Source organism: Rattus norvegicus, chromosome 9, assembly GCF_036323735.1.
Source record: "Rattus norvegicus strain BN/NHsdMcwi chromosome 9, GRCr8, whole genome shotgun sequence".
NCBI classification, from domain to species: Eukaryota; Metazoa; Chordata; class Mammalia; order Rodentia; family Muridae; genus Rattus; species Rattus norvegicus.
The window spans coordinates 22,452,654-22,468,757 of record NC_086027.1 but is presented as its reverse complement, the minus strand read 5'-3'; the positions used below and the strand labels follow the sequence as shown (position 1 = coordinate 22,468,757).

The 16,104-nt window shown below is 54.9% G+C and overlaps 1 protein-coding gene across 14 annotated transcripts; it reads right to left on the bottom strand.

Annotated features, from left to right (window-relative positions):
* Window positions 1–563: 563 nt before the first annotated feature.
* Window positions 564–15,904, bottom strand: Vegfa (vascular endothelial growth factor A). Of its 14 annotated transcripts, none has more exons than NM_031836.3 (8): window positions 14,825–15,904; window positions 11,886–11,934; window positions 8,879–9,075; window positions 8,023–8,099; window positions 7,667–7,696; window positions 5,887–5,958; window positions 4,603–4,734; window positions 564–2,472 (listed from the first exon to the last, which is right to left on the bottom strand). In NM_031836.3, exons 1-8 carry the CDS (start codon window positions 15,425–15,427, stop codon window positions 2,451–2,453), a joined length of 1,182 nt encoding a protein of 393 aa, NP_114024.2. In that variant the 5' UTR covers window positions 15,428–15,904; the 3' UTR covers window positions 564–2,450. The 14 variants fall into 9 exon arrangements, 13 of the variants coding, with proteins under 13 accessions (NP_114024.2, NP_001274036.1, NP_001274040.1 ...); NM_001110333.2 differs by lacking the exon at window positions 5,887–5,958; NM_001287111.1 differs by lacking the exon at window positions 4,603–4,734.
* Window positions 15,905–16,104: the final 200 nt, after the last annotated feature.

Sequence of the window (16,104 nt, the reverse complement as noted above, 5' to 3'; positions counted from 1 at the left end):
CAGGAGGAGTAAGATTTTAGAAGCAGATTGGACACGATGCTATTGTGTCAAAGATCCAAGCAGGGTTCGCAAGGCCTGGGACAAGAACAGGACAGAAAGGCTTGCACAAAGGAAAGTGAAATTCCACTGGTAGCAACAAGACTCTTGTTATCGGACTCCTCCACTCAGTGCTCAGAAGTAAACTGCACTCTGGGCTCACAGTCCCCCACCCACCCCCTGCCGCCACCCCACTGCAGTACCAACTTTCCCTCTCCTGACCAGCTACAGCCAACAGCTCTCTCTGATCTCTAGTTAGCACCTGGAGATGTGGCCCTATCCTTGTCTGACAAGGAACAGGGACCTAGATGAGTGCTGTGTAGTGTGAGGACCCTTGGCTAAGGAGCCATCTCCCCTCTGCCCATCCCTAGAGCACCAACTCTTCATAGTGAACCAGGAATGGATGGGTCACCCCATATCCTACACCGAGGACTGCTTTCTCAAACCTAAGACAAACACCATGTACCCCAAAAGAGGAGGGAAAGTGGACAGGAGGACCCAATAGAGAAGGAGAGACCAGGGAGAGCTTTGAGATCAGAATTCAATTCTTTAATACAAAATGCTTTTTTTTTCTTAAGATATATCTGTATTTCTTTGTTGCTGTTTAAAAATAAATATGTACTACGGAATATCTCGGAAAACTGCTCTAGAGACAAAGACGTGATGTTAATATCTTTTCCCCCACAATTATTACGGATAAACAGTAGCACCAATAAATAAATGATAACAAATATTAAAATTAAAAAAGGAGAGAGATTTAGTATGTAGAATTCTCTATTTTTTCTCGTTTTGTTTTTACATATAAAAAACAGAATAGCAATGTCTATTTTATCAGAATCACATATATACATAAACATATATATATATATATATTTATATACAAACACAAGTTGCCAAATATATATATAGTATGTAAATGTATATTGAAACCTTATTTCAAAGGAATGTGTGGTGGGGACAGGGGAGGGCAGAGCTGAGTGTTAGCAAAATTAAATATCTTCTCAGGACAAGCTAGTGACTGTCACCGATCTGGGAGAGAGAGATTGGAAACACAGATTTCATACACACACACACACAGAAAAACAAAACAAAAAAAAACAGTACAAATAAGAAAGAGCAAGAGATGCATCCTCATAAATAGTTGAAATTAAATATTAACCAAGAATACTGAAAAAAACCCTACTCTTTAATTAAATTAACTGTTTTAATTTCTAATTAAAAAGGGCTATTAAATAAGTACCGTATATAAAACACTTTCTCTTTTCTCTGCCTCCATGAGGGGCTTGCGGGTCCTGCCCCATTGCTCTGTACCTTGGGAAGGGAAAATGGGGAAGGGTAAGCCACTCACACACACAGCCAAGTCTCCTGGGGACAGAATTAGTGGTTTCAATGGTCTGATCACACAAGGTCCTCCTGAGCTATACCCAGGAAGTGGGGTAGGGAGAGGACGAGGGGTTCCCAGGAGGAGGAGGAGGAGCCATTACCAGGCCTCTTCTTCCACCACTGTGTCTTCTCTTTGCCAGGACCCCTGTGGGAGGCCTCCTAGGCTCCTCAGAAGTGGAGGAGAGAGCTTGATGGCCAGGCTCCTGATTCTTCCAGGCAGTGCCCAGAGGGGCAGGGTGCTCTTGCAGAATCTAGTGGGGATCCACAATAGTGCCATGTCCTGAGGCTCCCCAAAAACGTCTGGTCGGAACCAGAATCTTTATCTCTTTATCTGTCATCTGTCTCTCTGTCCTCTTGACTCAGGGCCAGGGATGGGTTTGTCGTGTTTCTGGAAGTGAGCCAACGTGCCCCCGTGCCCTGGCCTTGCGTGCTCCCTGGCAGGCAAACAGACTTCGGCCTCTCTAAGAAGGACGAAAGACCACACCGGAGTCTTTCATCCCATTGTCTTCCCTGTCGGGATCCAAGTGAGGACATCCTCCTCCCAACTCAAGTCCACAGCAGTCAAACATATCCAGTGAAGACACCAATAACATTAGCAGAGTTAATTTAAAAAAAAAAAGAATATATATATATTTTATATATAAAACATATATATTTATTTATATATATAATATATATATATATATGTGTGTGTATGTGGGTGGGTGTGTCTACAGGAATCCCAGAAACAAAACTCCCTAATCTTCCGGGCTTGGCGATTTAGCAGCAAATATAAGAAAATGGCGAATCCAGTTCCACGAGGGACCACCGTGCTTGGTCACCTGCCCGGGAATGCGTCTGCCGGAGTCTCGCCCTCCGGACCCAAAGTGCTCCTCGAAGAGTCTCCTCTCCCTTCATGTCAGGCTTTCTGGATTAAGGACTGTTCTGTCGACGGTGACGATGGTGGTGTGGTGGTGACATGGTTAATCGGTCTTTCCGGTGAGAGGTCTAGTTCCCGAAACCCTGAGGGAGGCTCCTTCCTGCAGCCTGGCTCACCGCCTTGGCTTGTCACATCTGTGGCAAATGGCAAAAAGAGGCGGGGGTTAGGGCCACAGGAGCCTGGCGATGAGGCAAGCAGCCTCCCCAGGCCTGGGAGCCCATGGGTCCCTACTGTGGGCTGGCGCCACGGGAACTGAGTTCCCAAAGGTGCAGGTGAGACAGAGTCCCAGTGGGGAGAGAGAGAGAGAGACCAAGCCCTGCCTTCTAAAGATGGCAAACTCGGGAAGACAAGACAGACACGGAAATACAAGAGCGACAAAGGAGCGATGACCAAAGGCAGCCCCCGAGTGACATTCCACAGCACACGGATGACAAGGTTAGATGTCGTTAGCTGAGAGAGGGTCCCTGCAGAAGGATTCTCAGTTTGGGCTCTAGGGCTGGGTTTAGGGGATGGGAAAGGTACCTTGAGTTAGGCCAGTGGCAAAGGATTGCCTTGGGGATGTGTTCTGCCCAAGGGAGGACACAGGAGCTCCTGAAAGGTCGGAGAACATCTATGCTCCCCAGACCTCTCTCAGCCTTAGTCTCTACCTTGAACTGCGGTGGCTACACCTGCCCTTTACCACATGATGCCTAACCTTAGGCCGAGGACGGACAACTCAGTGGCTTTGTCCCTCCTGTTGAAGCAGAATGGATCCCCGAGGACTTTCTCCTCTTACTCCTGCCCCTGGCTGGTTACTCTGAGGCCAGCCTGAAAACACAGGTCCTAACCGAGTCTTGTTAACTTGATTCCCAGACACAGGCAGTAGTGGACGGGAGTTGGATCTCTGGAAGTCAGGTGACTTCCGTTAGCTCCGAGCTTACTGTGGAGACCCTACAATACCAAGGGCTTTTTCTCTTCCTTAAAATCCTCCAGTGAGCTGAGCCCCATTCACCCAGCTCCGTGGCTGGGAAGAGTCCCACCCCAGCACTAAAGGACCCATTGTTCTGATACAGTCTCACAGGAACACCTCCATACCAGCAACCACAGAGCCAGAAAGAGAGACCTGCTAGGTCTCTGGTATCTTCTGAGCACCCTCAAGACACAGGAATGCAAGTGTAGAGGAGACACGTGCCAAAGAATCCTTGTACTACCTGGAAGCCTGGCCCTCTGTTGGCCATCCCTTAAAAGTCTTCCCTCCCTGGGTGATGCTCACCCTTAGGACAGGACGTACCGGTATAAACAAGCCTGTGACTGCCAGTCACCAGCCCTGTGCTCTTGCACTCCCCGGTGAACGTGGCCGTACACAATGTCTACTTGTGAGCTTGACACTTCCTAAGTCCACATGGACAAAAGACGTGAGTACAGACACCTGGGGACCCCAACAGTTTATGAATCAGGCCCAGGATTCAGGTGTTCATGGAGTCCCATCAGGAAGAATAGGTCTGGCTCTTTTCCTGAAACCATGCTGGAAGCATTTAAAATGTGTCGGCAGTTCAGGACTGTCACCCTTGCCCTGACTGAGGTAGGATAAGCTATTTAATGTCCTCGGATGTGTGTAGAAAAGAATTTCCCAACTCAAACCAACACCAGACCCCTCTCTTTCAGTCTAAAGTGGACCCCGGTCTGAGGTGGACATGACTCGTCCTCACAGAGCTCCAGTGTGAGGGAGACAGCCTATCTTCAAGAAGCCATAGTCTTAAGGGGACAGACAGCAGGAGATAAAGCTTCAAGCCCAGGAAAAATATAGAGGGGTGAGAGGCCCAGCTGTGCAGGCTCTCCGGGGGCAAAGGTGCAACCAGGGAACACTGTTAGACACCACTCCATACCTGGAAGGGATCTGAGGTTTTAGCACTTGCACCAAAGATAGAATTAACAACGTCAGCACCACCAACATCAGCTTCCGTAAGCAGCAGGACCACAGGACACAACACACAGCTTGCGTCCACACCATCACATTAAATCACAGCAGCCTACCCACTCAGGCAACCAGGGCCACCTCAGAGCAGGCTCACTGGGCCAGAATGGAGCCAGAGGCCCCGCACAGCCCCAGCAGTAGAGAAGGTAGCAGTCACCATGCAGGCAGCTAGAGGCTGAACAAGCAGTTGGCCCCTCACAAGTGTGCTCTCTCTGTCACTCTTTCTCTCTCTCTCTCTCTCTCTCTCTCTCTCTCTCTCCCGTGTCTGTGATGCCCCTCTCTGACTCTTGCTTGCCCTCTGGAAACCAACCTGCAAGTACGTTCGTTTAACTCAAGCTGCCTCGCCTTGCAACGCGAGTCTGTGTTTTTGCAGGAACATTTACACGTCTGCGGATCTTGGACAAACAAATGCTTTCTCCGCTCTGAACAAGGCTCACAGTGACTGCAAAAAGGCAAAAGGAAAGACATCTAAGCTAGAGCGTCAGCAGAGAGAGAGAGAAAATCCCATGCAACACCCCTGACACATCTGCGGCGGCTTCCCCACCCAGCTCTTCGGCCCCCAGGCTCTTTCCACAGATCCGAGCGCTCTAGCAGAAGACAGAGAGAGTGGCAGAGAGACGCAGCGCTGGCAGGACGTGTGCCTGCAGGAAGAAGAGGGCACAGGCGGGCAGAATGCAGGGGTTTGAGGAAAGGCTGCCGTGAGGGACGATGCTGTGTCCCACAAAGACCTGGGCCTATCTTGGGCCACAGGGCCCCAACTACTGCTGTACCCACAACACACCTTGACTCTTCACCTGCTGGGGACTACGATAAGTGGCCCAGGAGACCACCAGGGTACCTTCTGCCCGGAAACGGGCCCCTGCCAAGACCCTCCACCAAGGGAGAGGGCCAGTGGAAGGCAAGCCAAGTCCAGAGGCACTGTCCACCAGCCAGGCCTCCAGAGCTCACCAGAGCCAAAAGGCAGAGGAAGAGGCCACCATAGAAGACCTCTATGGGTGATCCTGGTTAAACTGGAACAGAGAGGGCTTTCCCCTCCTGGAGCCTCAAGTCCACTGTCAAAGCATCTCCAACAGACGAGAATGGGCTGCCACCTGGCCTACTCAGTCATCATCTTCAGCCTACCACAATCCACTTCCCACCAGTATACCCCTTAACTCATTCCACACTGCCCTCCACACCACCCCTACCCTCCAGACATGTGCAGGAGCCTAGAGCAGTGGAAACCAGTTGGATGAGAGGGCCCCGATGCCCAGCGCCCATGCCAACCACGGCCCCGCCACCAATGCCCAGTGAGTGAGAGAAAGTCGGTGCCCAGCCAAGCTAGAGTCCCCTCCCTGAATTCAATGCTCAGGATCTACTCACCTTCCAGCCACCCCAACCCAACCCTGGACCAGCAATGCCACCACCAAATCTACCCATTGGTGCCATTAGTGGGGTGAGTGACAGAGAGAGAGAGAGACTGAGGCAGGGCAAGAGTCAGACGGGAGCTGTGGGTGGGAGTGGGGCGGGGTGGGGTAGGGTTAGAGGAACTGCAGGCGATTGTCTGGAGGCCAGGAAGGCTCCAAGGAATTAGACAGCAGCGGCACCAACGTACACGCTCCAGGATTTAAACCGGGATTTCTTGCGCTTTCGTTTTTGACCCTTTCCCTTTCCTCGAACTGATTTTCTGGAAAATATAAAAACAGAAACAGACAGGAAGAGAACGAGAGGGAAGAGAAGAGAGGAGCAATGAAGAAGACAGAAGCAGGAGACCCAAAGCCACCCTATCACTCCCCGGAGCAGCCTCCGGGTCAGATCTCAGTCACGGGTGGTCAGGGACAGCACGCACCTTCCTTCTCACTTTGCACACAGTAGGGCGGCAGTCCCAGCCTCAGGCAGGGCTTTGAGTGATTAGCAGAAACTGTGAAAGGCACAGCTTCTAGGCTCATGTGGCCCCTGGTCTCAGGCAGAACGCAAAGCCATAAGGGCAAGATCATTGTCCAGCAAGCCGGGACAGTTAGACCCTGAAGGTCAGGAGGCAAGAGACAGTCAAAGCCAGACTTTAATGAGAAAGGGTTAGAAGAGGGCTGCGCGTCAGAATGTCTGCCTTTACTTCCAAGTGCGATAATAGGAGTCCCTGTGGGGCTCCTGCCTCACAGTATCCTTGGTGAGAGGGGACAGTTACTTGAGAAATGGCATATAAGCCAGGGCAGGAGATGGGGCACCAGCTACCCAGCAGTCATCTGGGATGGGTAGTGGGGCTGGCTGTCGTCAGAGCCAGCACTGATGATGGGGGCCAGGGGAAGAGGAACAGTACTATAGCCTCCAAGGTATGTGATTAGGGGACCAGGGGACTTGGTAGGGGCTCTTCTCTCCAGAGGTCAAAGCCTACCGCTAGACTCTCTTCCGAACTCAGGTGAGCCCTACCATTCTCCCTATGGGCAAAGCAGACATCTAGGGAACAGCTGAGAGGGACAAGCTACAGCCTGCCACCCTCCAGGGAACCAGCATTCTCTAGACCTGCCAAGTCCCAGAAAAGATATGGTGGCCTGCCTGTCACAGAGAAAGAGACAGGAAGAAGGGACCTGGGGAGAAGCAGGTCTGTCCTGCTTGGAAGAAAGCACTGGAAGGAGAAAGCTCTCCACGCAGGGCTACCTGCCTGGCCCTTTGCTCTGGGAGATACAGTAGTAGTAGGACCTGAGGACTTAGGGAGAGGCATGAGAATGTCATATCCACCAAGTGGTAGGGCAGACAGAAAGGGGTACGGGGTGGGGGCAGGGAGGAGGGGTTGGGGTGCTCTCTCTCAGTCGCTCCTTCACTACAAGGTCATCCCCCAGCAATGTCAGCCACCCTCCCATCCTGAACTGACCTTCCACAACAACCAACAGGAAACCTGAGGAGATGGCCACCACATCACTTTTCCTCCCCCTGCTACCTGCCACACTCCTACAGGAAGGCACGCACACACACACACACACACACACACACACACACACACACACACACACACACACACCAGGAAATCTCCTGGGACCTAAGAAACCTGGACGGCCACAGTCACCACCGTACAAAGCCCAGGCCACATCCCCTGATACACAGAAACTGCCCTAGGGCACCTACTCCTTCTCCCTCACCCTGCTGTGGGTGCAAGTGTCCACTGCACCCTCCACCACCCACACTGAAACACTGTGTGCTGGCCAGGAGGGACCCGAGCCCGGGAGGGCAGCATCTTCTTCAGGCTGCATATCTTCATCACTCTAGAGCCATGAGCCCACTTCGGTCACCATGCTACCAGTCCACCCAATGCCACTGAGGCCATCAGAGCACCCAAGAGAGGAAGCCAAAAGCCCCGAACCAAGACAATGGGAAAGAGATGTTAACATGTGGTCACTTACTTTTCTGGCTTTGTTCTATCTTTCTTTGGTCTGCAATGGGTAGAGAAAGGGGGAGAAAACAAGACACAGGAGTTAAAACGGCGATAACGATTTGGGACTAATCTTACACGATGCTTCGGATTCAGCAATGCTATCTTATTCTTTTCGCCTAATAACAAAGTGGGGCCCTGCAATGCTGTGTGTGGGGGTTGGGGGTTACACTGAATTGCTGTGTCCATTCTCTCGAGGTGGGGAACGGCAGCATGCCGAGTTTGCACAGCTAGTTGGAAGGCGGGCCTGCGCTAACACACGTAACATGCTCAGCTCTGGAGCAGACATCGGCTGTGTGCTACCTGAGTGGGGAGCTCAGGCCTCACCTGCATTCACATCTGCTATGCTGCAGGAAGCTCATCTCTCCTATGTGCTGGCTTTGGTGAGGTTTGATCCGCATGATCTGCAGAGGGAAGTAGATCACAGAGGTTAGTGACCCAGCCAGCCATACCCCTATGGGTCACCCCAGGGCTCCTGCCATTTAGCACCCAGGGGTTCTATTGAGCAGGGCTAGGTGGTGGAGGTAGGGGGACCAGGGCTCTAACAGAAAAGAACCTCAGGTCACCCCAGCTCCCCCAACCCTGCTGGCCTTAAGGAGCACTTGCTCTTCTGGAGAGCAGACATGGCTGCAAGGGTTGGCCAGGCTGGGAATTCAGGTCCTGGATTCTTACCATTCCCATCCCTCCCCCCTGCATCCCCTCCCAAGCTTCACCCTGACCCCTAAAAGCTACCTAAGAGCTTCCCTCCCACTCTCCACCCCGTCTGGGCCCAGATCCACCCACTAGGTAGCACCTCAAGCCAGGCTTTTAATTCTGCGTAAGCTACCTCATCCCAATAGAACCCTCGAGTGGGGAGTGGGGGAGCCTTTGGGCTCTCCTGGAGAAAGAGAACAACACTTGTTGCAGGCAGCAGCCCCCCTGTCGAGCCCAGGGAGCAAAGGTCATGAAAGCAGATGGTCGCATCGTGGAGAGCTTCGGCAGAGAAGTACAGAAGTGCAGGCAGGCGTCTTCTTCCCCAAGGTGGAAAAGAACGCCCCCAACCTCATCTCCTGACCCCCCAAGCCCAATTTAGCTCCTCCTACCAAAAAATTTCCAAGGCAGAGGCCCAGACAACCTTCTACTGCCCTCCTTGTACCCCCCTGTCCTCCTGGATCCCCCAGTCCCCTGTGCCACAGGTGCCCACCTGCATAGTGACGTTGCTCTCCGACGTGGGCACGCACTCCAGGGCTTCATCATTGCAGCAGCCCGCACACCGCATTAGGGGCACACAGGACGGCTTGAAGATATACTCTATCTCATCGGGGTACTCCTGGAAGATGTCCACCAGGGTCTCAATTGGACGGCAATAGCTGCGCTGGTAGACGTCCATGAACTTCACCACTGTGTGGGAGGGATGACGCAGGAGCCAGTTAGTGACGCAAAGGATGGATGACCGGCTTCTAGCTCCACCCAGCTTTGAAAGACCACTCCTCTCAGCTTCTGTATCAGGTAAGCGCTTCTAAAACCAGCAAACTGAAGCCCCTCCCTCATTTCCAGGTCCGGGTCCGGGGGAGGTGGCCTGCCACACCCGACTCCATTCCTCATTGTAACAGCAAGTTCCTACCGACTGTGGCACCAGAACAGCCTGAGCATGGGTGCCCTGATTTCTGCTTTCCTCTCTGAGCTATGACCATACCGCAACCAGGCCAACAGCCACTCAAACACATACTGGACACTGAGGACAGCTATGGATATGCGTACTCTTCCCCAGGTTACCCCTAAGCACGACAAGGAGCCCATTTATAAATGGGGACCTGGAGGCTCAAAGAAACGCCACCATTTGTCCCAAAGGCCACTTGGCAGGTAAGACGCAATTAGAACGAGCTGTGACGGCAAAGCCTTCTGATACCTACATCCTGCGCAAACACAGACGCTTCAAGAGGCACCCGCCAGTCCCCCTTCCCCGGACTTCTGCCTGAGACAAATCAGCAGGTGGCAGTGGGCAGGCACACAATGTAGGTCCTGCCAGCACTAAGAACCCCGCCCAAGAGGGCAAACTGTTTGCATCATGGAAAGAACAGGATCTGCCTCTGTACCAGGCATTTCTAGAAGCCGACCTGGAGGAAGACAGGGGAGAGACCTTTTCCCAGGCAGAGTTATGAGGTACAAGAGATCAGGAAGAGGCACTTGAGGGCCAAGGGGCGGGCACTAGACTTCTCTGGGACACCAAATGGTGGCTCGGCCTGCCACTTCTGGTCATACCCCTAAGGCTACCCCACAGAAGCCAGTCCCTGAAGTGAGAGAAGGAACACAAGCTCACACAGGCCCAAGTTCTACTAGCAGTCAGTATGACCTTGGGCCTGTCCCTCCAGTCTCTGGGCCTTTCTCTGGAAGCAGGTTGGCCTGACCTCTAAGGACACTTAAGGGAGCAGGAAGGTGGTGGTGCTGACCCTTTGCTAGCCCTCAAAACAACTCTTCTTTTCTCATTCCGGGTGACAACGTTTGGAATGTCACCAAAGGCATTTTAAGTGCACGCTCCAGAGACTACACACCCTCACCCTCCCAAACCTGGGGCCACAGCCAAACCTCCCTTTACTCTTCAAAGTTTTTTTTATTTTTCCCAGAAAGTTAAAGAAGAGGGGACCCAGGTTTAGGGTAGGTTGGCAAGAAATGGGGGCACGGAAGAAAAGGTGGAACAATGCCACAGATGTCAAACAGGAAAAGGGGTGGCGGTAACCTAAGCTGCCACCCCTGGGCTTTGCTCAAGGGCTCTCTTTTCTATCTGGACAAGCAAAGAATTCTTGTCTGGCCCCAAAGAGTTAACATAAAACACAGCCAAAAAAGAGTTCATGAGATCAGATCTGAAAAATTCTTTTCAAGGAAAGTCTATATTGAAGATGACTAACCCAGAATTTTAAAAAAAAACAAAAAAACAAAAAACTAACCCTTCATCTTGGCTGAGCCAGAGGTGGCTCAGGCTACTTAGAGGCCCCACACAGGAGCAAGCAGCAGAGAGATGTGACCGAGGAATGAATGGAGGTGGGAGCTTGGTGTACAAAGACCTAAGATGCGAATCCTTTCCAAAAACTTCTTAGAGTCCCCGAGGTCCATAGGAGGTGGAGGAAGTGACTTGGCCAGTACCCATGGGAGCCTGGCCCCTGCCCCCAAGGCAGTGCTGCCGCTTCGGGCGTGTGCACACATACACTCCGGCATCGGGCTTTCGTGGTTTTCCTTATTTATGGCAGACAAGCTCTTCTCCATCAAACAAAGACCGTTTGTCTTGCCTCTCCCAGACCACAGAGCCCACTAGGAAGCAGAAGGGGGTGGGTAGCACTTTGGAAGTAGGGGCCTGTCAGTGGCCGGGGCCAGAGAGTGGCAGAAAGCCAGGCCTTGGGCCAGAGAAAGGGCTCCAAGAGGGGAGGAGGCAAAACCGGCTGGACATCACCAGCCTTCCTTGGCTGCTGGCTCCTGCAGCCACAGTGGATTTGGGTCAGGGAAATAAGCCTGGAGGAAGACCCCAGGGCCTTCCCTACTCTGAGGAAGGACACTGGGGGAGTGGCATCCGGCTGGAGCAGAGGCCACACTCAGTGCTGGGGAGAGCCAGGGCGTCCCCAGAGAGATGGGAGGATCCCGGTACTCCAAACCACACTGGAACAAAAGGCAGGCGGACTCAGGGTTGGGCAGGGGGGCGGGGCGCCTGAGAGCTATAGCCGGCCCTCTGCTGGTCCTGCAGGGAAGCTCACAGCACCCAAACGCAGTCTATGGAAGCTGTTACACTCAGAGAAATGCAAAGCCAGGACTCAGGAGTCCTATTAGGATACCCTTCTATCCTGTCCCCAGCCTCACACAGAAAGGGTCACAGCCCCCACGGGTAGCTGTGGGTATGTAGCAAGGGCACTGAACATGTCTCTTCCCCTGGGAGAAGCGGGTACAAGAGACACCTCCCAGAACATCTGGAAACCTCGAGCACTGCCTTCCTCTTCGCCTGTGCTCACCGCAAGCTTTCCAGATAAGATGTCACTGGAAAAGCTATTAGAAAAAGCAACAAGTCCTGTTTCTAGCAGAAAGCCCAACAGGAGACACCTTAAGAAACACAAGGGTTAAGCTCAAAAGTACCGGTGCAATCTCGACCCTCATATTCCTGCGCCCCACCCCCCATCTGAGAAAGAGGAATGGGACAACAGGGACCCATTACAAGCATGAGGACTCACCTTCATGGGCTTTCTGCTCCCCTTCTGTCGTGGGTGCAGCCTGGGACCACTGAGGACAAAACAAAGAGTAAAGAGCGTTGTCAGGGACAGGGCCAGCCACAGGAGTCCCAGGCCTGACACCACTGAATCCCTAGATTTCTTTTTGCCTCCTCTCCCAACCCCCAGCTCCCACCCTCCCCAAGTCTTCTGAGTCACACGGGGAACAGTAGGGGTCCTGTGGGCCCAGAGCATACCCACTACTCCGGATGGCTTCAATTCTGAGCCCGTGAAAGTTAAAGACTAACCAGGTGTGAGGGAGCTCACAATGTAGGAGGAAAATACCAGAATCCTGCTTGACCCAGGCCCCCAGCCCCGTCCTGTTCTTGTCCTGTCCCTTTTCCCATTGCCCTCGATTCCCTGGTCCCAAGCCATGGGTAAGCATTAAGGTCAAATAGGACAAATTTGGACTGGGGCAGGAAGGAAAGACTGGGGGCGAGAAAAACAACGTGGTGACCTTCTCCTGCTGACATGACAAATACCAGGGTTAGCTCGAGTCGAAGAGAGATGCAGAGGACAGAAGGGCACCAACTACCCTCCCCCATCTGAACTCTTCCCAGGCCTGGGGAATAGTCAGCATACCCACAGGTTGCTCAAGGGGTGAAAAGCTGGGAGGAAGCTCCTAAGGAAGGGAGAGTCCCATTCTCCTCCCACCCCAGGTCCCAGGTCTGCCCAGGTCCCGATTGCAGCTTCCAAAGCCTGGCTAGCCTCCCACTCCCACATCCCGGAGCCTCTCACCTGGGCAGGGCACTTTGCTTAAATGTACCCAGGGAAGCTTTCTCCTCAGTTCTGCCAGGGGGTCCTTTGCCCCACCCTGAGCCCTCCAACCTTCCTCATCCCCACCAGTTCCTCTCTCCCCTCCCCAGAACCTCTGAAGGTCACCAAGAAGGCCCTGTGGCCCTGACGTGGCAAGCAAGCCAAGGCTCCTGGCCTTCCTGAGGGTCTCCTGTTGCTACAACTCCCCATCCACCTGCTTCACACCAACCTGGACCTCCAACTGCCCCAGAGGGACAGACTCCCACCCTTGGTCTGTCTCTGTCTCTTTTTCCTAAGAGCAATCCATCCAGGGCCCTCAGCCTTGCCACCAGGGCCAAGGTCAGAGGTGGCCCTTCTCAAGACATAGCCTCCCACTGCAGCTGCCCCAGGTTGGTCCTGGATTCTGCACTTCATCAGGCCCTCAAATACCCCCTCAATAGCCTCATGACATTCTCCTTCCTCCTCTGTCTAGACCCCAGTGGAGAAAGGAAACAGAAACTTTGAACCCCTTCCCAGATGGGGAGGTTCTAGGCAGGGACTGGCCAGGTGTCCTTCTCTGGGGGCCTCTGAAGGTCACACTGTGGCCAAGCACTCCTGCCCTCCTCCCCACATGAAGGCCCAGAACCAAGGCCTTTGTGCCAGGGTCTGGGGACCTCTGGATGGTGGCAGGGACACCTGCCCTTCTCCTTCCTTCTGCCTCCTTTCCAAGAAGGCTCTATAGCTGAGAATTAGAGGAAACGAGCATCAAAGGACCCTTTAGTAGGCAAATTGGGTGGGTAAGTTCAGAGTTAAACCACCTGCTCTCTGGGCATCAGGCTTTGCCAGGACAAAGTGTGTGTGAGATACTGACAAGGGATCCTGTCAAAGGAGTAGGAAAGGGCTGGTTCCAGGCTGCCCCTGTCTTAGCAAATATCAAGTCATGTTTCCAAAACGGGGGAAATAGGGTGATGTCAGTCCACCCTTCGTTGACCGCCCCCCCCCCAAAAAAAAGGTGAAACACAGCTAACTGGAGCTGCTAGGAGGAGAGGGAAGCACACCTTCACCAACTCAAAACTTAGGTCAGCGTTTCCACAAAGAACCCGAGGGTGGGCCCCAACACCCCCACGTCTGACAGTCACCGTCCTTTTCCTGGGCCCTGGGGCCAGGAAGGGTCCGATGAGTCTTCGCAAGGAAAAGGAAAATATAAAAGGGTGGGAAGGGCTTTTCTGCACACCAGGCAGGAAATGGGGGAAAGGGGGAAGGGGCGTCGGGTAATTCTGCCTAGAGCAAGGCACGGGTAGAAGTTGGGAACGGAGGAAAGGGGTATGGGAGTTTCTCCCGGTCCCGGAGCTGGGGATACCTCCAGAGGTCACCTTCCTCGCGGAGGGCCGGTGGGGGAGGGGCGCCGCTTGTCGCCCGGGTCTCCGGGCTCCAGCAGCCGCGGCTCCGGGAACACGAGGCCGGCCAGGCCCGGGCTGATGTAATCGGCTCTGCGCCGCGCGCGCCCGGCCAGGCGGGGGAGGGCGGGCACCGCGCGGGACGCGAGCGGGGACGGGAGGGGGTGGCGCGGCGCAGGTGGCCCAACAAGCTAGAGGGGTGGGAGAGGGTCCCCGCAGTAATCCATCCTAAAACTTTCCCCAAACTCACTGCAAAGGCCGAAGAGACCGAATGGCAGTGACAGCAAAGCCCCCTCGGTCGCCGGCGCCCTGCCCCCTCCACGATCTCTGCCCTCCCCCGGTCCAAGGTCCGAGCACCCCCAGGCATGCCCGCTGGGCTCCGGACTCCCGCCCCCTCTGCCCGGACTTCCAGTTCTCCCGGGACCCGCGACCCAGAGCAAACTTCTGCCGCCAGCTCGGGCGCAAGCCCAGCCCCCTCAGCCTCCTCCTCTGGCTCCCGCCCTCCGCTGCTCGGCCCAGATCGTACGTGCGGTGACTCTGGTGGGTGGGCAGGGCCCGCGTGGGCGGCGAGACTATCCTGGCGCCCTCCCACCTAGCGCGCACCCCCTCCCCCTCCACGTACGACGACAGAGGGGGACGCCTCGCGCCCGGTGCCCAAGGACCCGCGTGGGGCACGAAGCCCCCCACGCGCGCGCTCGCACGCACGCACGTCCCCAAGCGGGAGAGGCGCTCGCCATGGCCCGGCGACACCAGGCGGGCACGACCGCTTACCTTGGCATGGTGGAGGTACAGCAGTAAAGCCAGGGTCCAGTGCACCCAAGAGAGCAGAAAGTTCATGGTTTCAGAGGCCCGTCCGGGGCCGGCGCGGCTCGCGCTCCCTCTCCGGCTCGGACTGCGAGGCAGCCCGCTCTCTTGCGCGCCTTGGCGGGCTCCTCTCCCTTCTGGAACCGAGGCCCGGGCCGGGGCCTGGGGCGCGCGCGCGGCTGGAGCACTGTCTGCGCACACCGCCGCCTCACCCGTCCATGAGCCCGGCTCCCGAGAGCCGAGCGCCCACTGCGGCCCCCTCTCCTCTTCCTTCTCTTTCTCCCCTCTCTTCTCGGGCCCCGGCTTCTCCAGGCCCGAGCTAGCACTTCTCCCAGCTCCGATCGGTTTGCCTCCTGCGGCGCAGACCACGGCTACTCCGGAGAGAGAAGAGCCCAGAAGTTGGACGAAAAGTTTCCGTGCAATCCCGCGAGCCCCGACCCCCTCCACCCCGCCTCCGGGCGCGGGCTTCGGCTCCTGCTCGCGGCTCGCCGCCGCGTCCACCGTCGGCTGCCCGCCGGCGAGGAGGTGGGCGCTGGGGCTGGGGGCGGTGTCTGTCTGTCTGTCCGTCAGCGCGACTGGTCCGATGAAAGATCCCAAGGGGGAGGGCTCACGCCGCGCTCTGGCGGTCACCCCCAAAAGCAGGTCAGTCACTTTGCCCCTGTCCCTCTCTCTGTTCGCTCGCCAGCGCGCTCTCTGACCGGTCTCTCTCTCTCTCTCTCTTCCTTGACTTCTCTCTGGAGCTCCTGCTACCTCTTTCCTCTGCTGATTTCCAAAATCCGAAGTAATTTGAGGGAGTGAAGGAGCAACCTCTCCAAACCGTTGGCACGATTTAAGAGGGGAATAGGAAGCAAAAATAAATTAAAGCGTAAAACAATACAGTTTAAGAAAAAAAAAAGAGGTTTGAATATCAAATCCCAGAGCACAGACTCCCTGGCTGATGAGTCCGTTGAATAGTCTGCCTTGTCGCTGCGTCTCGCGACAGAGCTCCGCTGCCGCCGCTCAGCTCGCCCCCAGCGCCGCGGCCTCGCTGCAGCTCGGCTGCCCCAAGCCTCTGCGCTTCTCACCGGTAACAGCGGTGGAAAAAAAAGGAAATCTGGCCCCGCCCCCAAAGGCCCCGCCCCAGGCCCGCCCCGGGGGCGAGGCCAGGCCGAACCAGGCACCGCCTTTCAGAAGCCCCTAGGCCACTACTGCGAAATAGAAATCTAAACCCCTTACCAGGGTCCATAGCCTGAGAATTATCTGTCCAC